Source organism: Salvia hispanica, chromosome 1 (assembly GCF_029641045.1).
Source record: "Salvia hispanica isolate PSC_SH4W2 chromosome 1, Shi_PSC_v1, whole genome shotgun sequence".
Classification (NCBI taxonomy): domain Eukaryota; kingdom Viridiplantae; phylum Streptophyta; class Magnoliopsida; order Lamiales; family Lamiaceae; genus Salvia; species Salvia hispanica.
Window position 1 is genome coordinate 32,867,452 of NC_142692.1, and position 10,236 is coordinate 32,877,687.

General features: G+C 38.7%; 1 protein-coding gene and 1 pseudogene across 1 annotated transcript; one reads left to right on the forward strand and one right to left on the reverse strand.

The window, feature by feature from the left end:
* Positions 1-1,692: 1,692 nt before the first annotated feature.
* Positions 1,693-5,394, reverse strand: MAPR4 (membrane-associated progesterone binding protein 4). The gene is made up of 9 exons (XM_048119932.2): positions 5,182-5,394; positions 5,022-5,098; positions 4,842-4,913; positions 3,447-3,484; positions 3,016-3,059; positions 2,628-2,674; positions 2,211-2,385; positions 1,942-2,114; positions 1,693-1,861 (listed from the first exon to the last, which is right to left on the reverse strand). The coding sequence occupies exons 1-8, from the start codon at positions 5,284-5,286 to the stop codon at positions 1,947-1,949; spliced, it is 726 nt and encodes a 241-aa protein (XP_047975889.2). The 5' UTR covers positions 5,287-5,394; the 3' UTR covers positions 1,693-1,861; positions 1,942-1,946.
* A 2,800-nt stretch (positions 5,395-8,194) lies between these two features.
* Positions 8,195-8,831, forward strand: LOC125220864 (3'-5' exonuclease-like; annotated as a pseudogene).
* Positions 8,832-10,236: the final 1,405 nt, after the last annotated feature.

Genomic DNA, 10,236 nt, shown 5'->3' on the forward strand with positions numbered 1-10,236 from the left:
AAATTGACTTTTACTCTTTAATTTATTGAATCAGACTTATACTGCCTTCGTCCACCAAAATTTATCCCACTTTGACCCGGCACGAGTTTTAAGAAATATAATGGAAAGTGAGTTGAAAAAATTAGTGAATTGTGGATCATACTTTTGGGTAGTGGAATATAAGGTCCACTACCAAAAATGGTAAAAATGAAATAAGACAAATTTTGAGAGACGAACGAAAATGAAAAAATGGGACAAATTTTAGTGGACGGAGGTGGAGGTAGTATAAAGAAAGAATATGATGGAAGTGAGAGATCGAGAAACGATAATAATCAACGGAGAACAAGAAATAAAACTATAAAATTTAATAATATAATACAAAATCGCTTTAGTTGATGTCTGAGAGTAGGCCGTAAGTCATTAAACTACATATACAATCTGGTAATATCTTCGAGAATTTCATTCACCACTAATTATCTCACAAGGCACAGGTGTCCTACAAAGAGCCTTAACCACTTTCTCGGAAGTTGATGAACTAATTTTTTCTAAGATATTTCCAAACAATTATCATCTATTTATACAAATTTCATCAAAATTTTAATCGCACAAGACAAATGAGAAATGTCCAAAAAAGCTATGGCTTAATTCGCTACTTTTTGAAGTCATGGAATTAATCAACAGTCAACCAAAGGTTCCAAAAGTTATGATAAATTCGCTACAATAGTGCCCATACTAGTAAACACTAAAAATTCATAAAATTAAATTCTATTAAAGATAGGAAAACACAAAATAATCCAAGAAAGATATCTAAAAACACAAAAAACCTAAATGTAGGACACATAGATAGAAGAAGAAGTTAATCCACCAATGGTGGCACCCAAGTTAGCAAATATGGATATCAATGCATACTCCTTAAAGCTAAAGGGTCCTTCATTTGTGCAGAACTCCAATCTAAACATGGGATAATAAACCACTCTTCTTGGGATAAGCTTTCCCATGAGAAAACCTAAGGGATACACAACAACAACAGTCAATCCCATCCCCATGATGCATTCACTCGTCTCCGTCACCAAATACTTGTTCACTACCAAGAGAAACAAGAAGGATGTGCACCCTAGAACCACCACCCTAAACGTCCACACTGGCGCCTCCTCGCTCTCGTCCTCAGCCGTCCACGGACGCCGCCCCGCCCCACACAGAGGCGTGGCTTCTCTCTGCGCCTCACGGGCCATAGTTGATCGGGTTTCGATGGTTGTGTGCGTGAAATGAAACTAGGGGTATGTTCCAATTTTTCAGATCTTGCCTTTTACGACGTCCACATAATGTCATTAGTTGGCTAAAAATAGAGTAACAAATGGATAAGGAGAAAAAGTATGGCCTTAATCGGAAGGAAAAAAATTATAATTCATGTGTAACTATAGAGCAAATTCATTCCTTTCATGCCTTCTATATATTTTTATATATTTCCTCCGTCCCACCATAGGTTAAGTCATAATCCTTTTCGATCGTCCTATTGTAATTGAGTCATTTCTCTTTATGGCAAAAAACAAAGCATTTAATCTTTTTTACTTTATTATCTCTTCTATTTTATTGAACAACTAAACACTCATTCCTTAATCTGCGTGCCCCGGAAAAATGCCCCAACTACTGTAGTGGGACGGATAGAGTAGTTAGTCAGTTAGTTAGTAACCAAAAACGGATTCACACATACCGGAAAAGAGAACATGCAGAGATTTCAGATTTGTGTGCATAAAATTTTATCAGCCAATATACAACTCCACTGTATATATATCTTCAATGATTTGGAAAATTTTGCATAAGGGAAATAAACATACTTGTTCCAAATCTGGCTGCCCGAAGCAGGGCTATCGGGAGGATAAACCTGATGTAGAGAGACTGATATTATGGCGACAAAACTGCAAAACTCTGACAACATGACGTAGAGTAGTATAGATGCTGTACCTGTGCTATAATCGGCATGTCTTGGATAAGTAATCACATCCGTCATAGACTTCTAACCCGACGTGGTCCAGTTCGTCTTCTTTGAAGCAAGCACATCGCTTGCTCATTTTCCCCGTCAAAGCTATTTCAACGGGCCTCTGAACTAGCCTAGGATAACCTTCGTCACACCATACCTGAATGTAATTGTTCTAGTTGAGATACACTCCGACACAAATAGTCACAGCAAACACAACTAAAAATTAATAGAATTTGTGAGACAGAACTTATACCTCGGATCCCTCTTCCTGACTCCACCTTGAATTACAGCTGACTACATTAGCTTCTTCTTTCTTCTGCTTCTCGAGCAGCTGAGCGCCTCTGGCTGCCTTTGCTTCAACCCCTTTCAAGTATTTTGTTGGGTTTCCTTCAGCATCGTAATAACGACCGACTAATTTACCCACAAATCTGTAATATATAAGACTTTGAGAGACCAATTTTATTTACATTGTAGAAAATATGGATTATAAAATATGCTTGGGTGAAGAATCAGCCTTTAAAAGGATTAAACGACTAATTCACCAAAGAACTATATATCAAAACAATATACTTCCAGGGTTAGTGCCGGTGCCAATTTTTCAACACGTACATAATAATAGTATCACCAATAGTTTTTAAAAAAATATATAATAAATGCAATACTAACATACATGTATGTCCTGGAGTAGAAATCTCGCCATTCAACGATGCCTTTCACCTATGGAAAATTGGAAATTAATCAAACATGAAAGGTTTCCAATTATAAAATGAGAAGCAATAAATCCGTAAGAGAAGACATGTTCTAGATACGGTGCATTTGAGGATGCATCTTTTTTTCTGGTAATTGAAAAGAAAGGATAGAAACAATGACTAATTTATTCCTAATGTAAGCATGAACTTTGAATCACCTAGTTAGCTGCAGTCCTATATTGCCTTTTAAATTATGAGACTGACTGGTAGTAAGCATTTGAATATAAGCAGATTCTTTGATGCCAACATGAAATACTGTCAACAGAAAATAATCAAATAACAACACAAAAGTGAAATTAAATGAATTACCTCAGTGCTAGACAAACCATGCAAGTTATCGGTAAGTCCATCTCCTACGTGAATATATCAAAGAAAATTTTACAGTTAACAAACTGATCACAACTTGAGGTACTAAATTTTCAAGTGATAATTTGATTTTCTAAAATGCTATCACTTTGAATTTTAGCTAATGCCGTTATTTATTGTAATTATTGTTATATATATCCTCACCAGGCTTTATTATTATACACTTTTAGGTATTATTGTTACTATTTATCATTATTAGCAGCATTTATTTTGTATTTTTTTATAACATCATGTTACCAGTTAGAGGCCTACTAATTAGTTGTTGAATGTTCCTGTGAATGTCCTTGATGCAGTAAAGCACTACTCAATGCAACTGTTTTATGGTCACTTGTACCCCAAACATAGAGAGTTGGGAAACGACGGAAGTTACTTACCAGTGAAATTTCCTGAGACAAATGCTCGTGAGGCATCCCTAAGAAAATCATTAATCAAAGATGAGCATACAAAAAGGGAGTTGGTAATTTCATCTTCATGAATCTCGTTGATCTAAGATTATATTTATTGCACAAAATATACAAAGTTGACATGATAATATAAAAAGGGAAAGGTGAAATTGTTACAAAAAGAGAATCAATTTCGTTTACTTGGTTAGTGGGTTTAGAACAATAAATCAAAAAAACTTTTTCCTATTTTATATTCATTTGAATCATAGGATCTTCTCATAACATGGTTCATACATGAATAGGAAATTATTTCACCCATCAATTATTTGAAAATCAGATTCCTTCTCCCTTCAAAGTAATGAATAAATCTTCAAAAATAAGATTGAGAGATATTTTTTGGCAACATTACAAAATGCCATCTCTTACCAAACAGGATTGCACTACAAGTCTACAACATCCATTTAGATCTCGAAGCATTCAGTTGTTTATTCTTCAACAAATCAAGCAATTTAGATATCCATTTTTAATAGAGCTATGCAAGAAAAAATGTATGTTAACTCTATGTTATAAAGTAGCTCCTTCAGAATTCTTCACCACAACCAACAAAAAACACTGACCACGATTCTCCAAACCATTCTTACTTTGGAGTTGGACGGACCATTCAGGGGAGAAAAGGTAAGCATGTCCAGTTTGGATAAAAGTCATACATCAACAACTTCATCCCCGGAAACAGCCATTTGAAAAAATGAATTTGCCCGACGTTTCCATACGAGTTTGATTATTTTAAAACCAATATTTTGTAAGCTAACAGAACCACTACTAAAATCAAACTCATACCACAAGCATCAGTAAATGATAGCTCAGAGTGCAGCCATTACTCTTTCCAACAGGTGCAAACAAAATAGTCCTAAGAGTTAAAACCATACGTCCACAACTCCATCCATGGATACAGCCATTTGAAATAAAATGAATTTGTCCACACTTTCCAAACAAGTTTTAATAAAATATAAGCCATTATTTGGATAAGATAACAGAAACCCCCTAATAAAATCAAACTCAGATCTAGACGGCGATTCTATATTCCAAAAGCATCAGCAAATGATAGCTCCGAATGCAACCATAATCCCTTTCCAACAGGTAATCACAAAACAGTCCAAGGAAACTCTTATATATCCAGCAATTCCCTCTACTATCAACAACATTACTCAAATCTAGCCTAATCAGATACTTTAATGAGTTATACACATCAAAATTCCAAATTATGCATTTCGAGCAGTTATCGATATAACATGAACCGCGTATAATATACACATCCGTCATAGAAACTAGACAAAAACATCTAAGAGAAAGTCTGAATTTAACAATCAAAGGAAAGAAATAAGTAACCTTCCTGAGAAATGGTTGTAGCCTCCTCCAGCACCATAATGGCTTTTGCCTTTACTCACATCAAAAACCGACCTGTATTAATCACACCCAAGCAAAGGATAATTACAACATTAGATAAACAGAAACCACGAAAAAGGACTCGATTTTTCTTGTTTGAATAATTTGAAAGCAAATCAGTACCCCAGAATACCAAGAAGAATCGGCAGGTGCTGAGCAGTTCCATTGTAAAGAGCTAGCTCCTCCGCGGTGAATAGCCTCTGCACAAAAAATTGAAGAGAGGTGGATCAGAAACAGTGTATAGATGGCATTAGGATCAGAGATGTGAAATTGAAAAGCGTACAGGCGGAGGATGATTGGTGGGGGATTTGAGAGGGGGGAAATTGAAGAGGAAGAAAGAGAGCAAGGCCAATAAAATCGGAATTCCTAGAAAAGGGGACCAACGCATCTTCACTTCAGTTGTGATCGACTCAACGAACGAACAGAATCTCTCAACCGTAAGCGACGGAATCGGGTCAACCCGGGTCTGTGTCGGGCTAGGGATGAACTTGGGTAGAAAATGGCAGATGTCAGGATCGTACTATATATTTGATCGACACGCCATTGGCCCATGTCCAACACTTTTGACTGTGTGCAGTAACTTTTTCTTTTTTGATTATTACTAGTAGTATATAAGTATTAATGTTGTTAACTTACAATAAATCTCTATTCATTTTCACAATCTTTATTGGTAAATTTTCGTATAACCATGATATTATTGGTATATTTTCAATTTTTCATACATTCTCACTTTTATTTATTCTGCACTACTATATGGAGTGCAAATACAAGTATACAGCACAGCATTTCATTGGTATTTATTCTATATAAACACAAATAATTAGTTAAATCTATCTCTAGGCTTGAGCTAGGAAAATAAAAATATTGAATTTCCAGATATTTAAATTATGAGGAATTTGTACAATATAGAATTCACAAATTAAATATATTTTGAATTATAAATCATTAAATTCTCTCCTATGTACTTCTACCATATTTAATTAAAGGTAAGAATGATATGTTACATAACTTAGGTGAGTATAACTCTCTTTAAACGCACATTTTTTGACATTGTTTGTTTCAATTTATATATTTAGTTTAATTTTAATATATTAAAAAATGTATTGAAATTTTTAATTTCACAAAATTTATAAAAATCAAAGCTCGATTTACTCGTAGTCTCATAATTTCAAATAGATTAATAAAATAATAAACCAAACTTTAAATAAAAGTGGTGCTCATATAAATATCTGACATAAAATACGTAATATATCATTCCCCTAATTAAAAGGTACCGTAGTTTGTTTGGTATATGTAATTATTAGATTCTTGAGATTACAAAGGTAGTTTGTTTGGAATATGTAAATTATTTAGATTCTTGAGATATTGAATTAGAATACTCTTCTTTAAATAGGTAATCTTCCCACGAAAATGGTAATATGAGTATGTATAGAAAATTGCACTCCGAGTTTTTTCAGTAAGGGCATCCGCAATGGTGCGGATGACGTCCGTCGCATCGTCCGTCACTGCAGCATCACAGACGATGGGTTAATCATCGTCCGCAGACGATGCGCGGAGGATACCCAATCGTCCGTCACATCGTCCACCAATGTGGATGACGCAGACGATGCGACGCGTTTCCATTTTTTTTTTTTTTATTAAATTTTCAAAACCTATATATTCCTCTCATTTTCACTTCATTTTTCACTCACTTCACTATCAAATTCACACTACATTTTTCTACAATTCAAGCAAAATGGATTCCGGAGATTATCCGAATAGTCTGATGTTCGGTAGTTCACGATGGCCGGGTACAGAACCCGACGATCCCGACTTCAGTACCGACTCGTACGGGCTGTCCGACATGGAGCCTTCTCCCCACCGCCGCACCTCGCGGCCGGCCCGCCGCCGCCGCCGCGTCTGGGTTCGCCACCAAGAAGAAGCGGACCAAGGTACGAGCCCAGAAGTTGCCTTCAATGGAGGTGTGTGAAGAGTTCGCCCCGGGAAGGACTAACTACTCTGACACCGAATCCATCGTCTTGACGAGATGTTGGATTGATGTTTCGGAGGATCCGGTGTACGCCAACAACCAGAAGGTGACTGTGTATTGGGAGCGCATCGCCGAGAAATACAACGAGGTCAAGCCGGCGTACGCCTACAAGCGCCACAGGGAGCAGCTCCGCAAGCACTGAGATCAAATAAAGAAGCAGGTAAATTTGTTCGCGGGGGAGTACGAGAAGTGCGGGAGGGAGCATGGCAGTGGCGAGAGTCTCACGGATGTGCGGGACAAAGCGATGCAGTTGTACATTTCATTGTACGACGATTTCAAGCACTACTAGTGTTGGGCGCTCTTGAGGGACAAACAGAAGTTCGTTGGTGGTGTGATTCCCCCCATCGACGGAGGCGAGGAGGAGGGCGTCGAAGCGCACCTTCGCTGATTATACAAGTAGCGATAGCGGCGCGTCTCTAATGGACCTCAACAATCCGGTGTTCGAGGATGAGAGTTCCGGCACACCGATGTCCTCCCGGCGTCCCCCCTAGCGTCAAGGCTGCCAAGGGCAAGGGCACATCCTCCTCCGCCGCGCCGCCTGACCAGGCCCCGTCGCCGACCCCGAGTTCAACGCCGTCCGCGACTTCGACTGCGGCCCATGCCTACTCGGATTTGGCGGCCTCCTCCGACTACAGGACGTTGTTGGACGCGCACACCGCCCTTATGCAGGCGACCAACCCGGCTCAAATCGAAGGCATCCAGCGGATGATCGATGGCCTTAGCCGTAAGTTGGGACTACTCTAGACTAGCCTCCTTTTTTGTATTTAGTGCTTTTTTTTTATTTCTTAATTTGTAACTTTTTTTTAATTAAGTAAATTTAGAATTTTCCTTTAATTGTGTTGTTTTTATATGTTTATTTTTATTTACATTTGCAAACCTAAAAATATAAATACAAAATAAAAGTAAAATGCTTAGGGCGTCGCTTAGAGCGGGCTATAGTCCGCCCCACTGCAGATGGAATGGGAGGAGGATAAAATGCTGGCGTGGCAGTGCATAGGGCGAGGCTTAGGGCGTCGCATAGGGCGCCCCATCCTGGATGCCCTAGAGAACTCATCTCGTTTAAATGATGGTAATAAAATTCTGCTTAATAAAATAAAATATGTAATGAAATTAATTACCAACCATGAAATTCGATTAAAGAAAAAAAGAAATATCAAAACTTTCTGTAAGAAAGACTATCCGTGAAATTTGTACGAGCCCTAATTATAAGAGAACTCCTCTCTTCCAAATTTCCGATTGCTGTAAATCCCCAAAACAAATTGAAAAAAGAGAGCTCCATACTCCAACAATGGCGATCACCATCGCGCCGTACGCCATGCGCGAAAACACATACGAAGCCTACAACGTCCGATTCTTCGATCAGGACATCTACACCACTGTAACCGCCAACTACGCCGTCGTCACCGACTGGATCGGAGACGTCAAAAACCTCCACAGCCACGAAACCCAACTCACCGTCGGCCACGACGTCGAGTGGCGCCCCAGCTTCGCCTCCTGGCGCAACCCCGTCGGCGACCGCTGCCTCGTGTTCCAGATCCTCCACTCCGACTGGATCCCGGAATCGCTGGGGAGATTCCTCTCGGGCGAGTTCAGCGGCTGGTGCTGCTTTTACGGCGTAGGAATCAAGGAGGACATGGAGAAGCTGCAGACCGACTACGGGATCGGCGGCGGCGCTCGGTACGTGGACCTGAGGGGGATGGCGGTGGATGTTTACAGCAGTGGGCTTAATAATGAAGAAGTTGGCGAGTGTTGTGTTGCGGAAGGAGGTGGAGAAGCCGCAGTGGGTGAGGGTGGGCCGTTGGGATGCGCCGCGGCTGAGTGCGGAGCAGGTCCAATATGCGTGTGTGGATGCATATTTGTCGTCTGAGATCGCCAGGGCTCTCCATTGGTTTGCGAACGCATAATCGAGCAGCTCAAGCTAGAATTGGGAATTTGGGACTTTAATTACTTTTTAAATTATGCTTGTTTTTGGTTTCAAAGTAATACTCCATGAAGTAGGTTTTCTTGTTACTTTTAAATGATGGTTGTTAAATTAAATTGTGGTTGAAAATGGAGCTCTGAAATTTTTGTACTCCATGTTTGTAGGATTTGTAGATTATCTCATGCCTCGTAGCATTTTGTTTTGTGAATTGCGATGAATATGACTTCTGTTTGTAATTCCTTTCTCCGTGATAGAATATATTTTAGTGTATGTTAAAAAAATGTCCAAGTCCATACATAGTATTATTTCTTATCTATCGGATTATCATTTTCCTAAAATTTTATTCATGCCACACACTCCTAAGTCCTCAAGGCTCAACTCATATCTATCCTATTATTTTAGTCCACCAATTTTATAATTTTTACTTTTTAATTATTAACCAATTTATAAAATTAAAACAACTAATATTATAAGTTTATCTATAACATGATTACTTTAATTAAAATCCTTTAAATTAGATTAAATAAAGATTGAATTCAATGCTAGAATGTGTTGGTTGTATGCTCAAATTTCTCTGATGAGATCAATTTGGAAGCGGACATATGTTTGTTCTTGATACATAAAAGTACCTCGATTTGAGGCATCTTGAAATTCTTGAGGCGCATCTTGTGTCACGACCGCACCTTGCTAAGGATAGCATTTCTCGGTGAATCATGACTAGGGGAGAGAAATAAGAAGAGAGGATAGAAAGGGGATAAAAGAAATAACGATAAGACAATCACATACTTCTTAATAAGACAAAGGAGGTTCACAAGACAACGAAAGATGATGAGATTTAAAAGAGTGTTTGACACAGTCACTTGTTACTAATCATTATTCTTACGATCCATCTAGTAAATAATACTACAATAGTGCACAGCGGAAGGAGTTGTAAACACATGGCCATATGTGTGAAGACATATGCCACAAGAACCCTACAAAAGAGATGAGACGACCACCAACTCCACTCAGCCACCATTTCATCACTGCTCAACCTGCACATTTAGAAATACATGCAGGGCTGAGTACGAGGTACTCAGTGAACACATTGCCAAAAGTTACACATATATAAGAAAAGTCATTATCATGTCATCACAGTAACACACGGGGTTTTCTTAAAGGCCCGAGCTTACTAAGTTCATTTTCATAAAGTTCGCTTGATCAAGCTAAGTTCATTCCATCAATCCGCCATATCTGATAGTTCATTGTGTGTCGGGAAGGTGGCCACCTTCCACGATCACATTGACCGGCCAACCCTTACGATGACTCACGGCCCATTCCTTTGTGTACACTAACTCGAATAGGAACTTGGTCCTATTGGAGCCGAATTCGATTCATTCATTCATTCA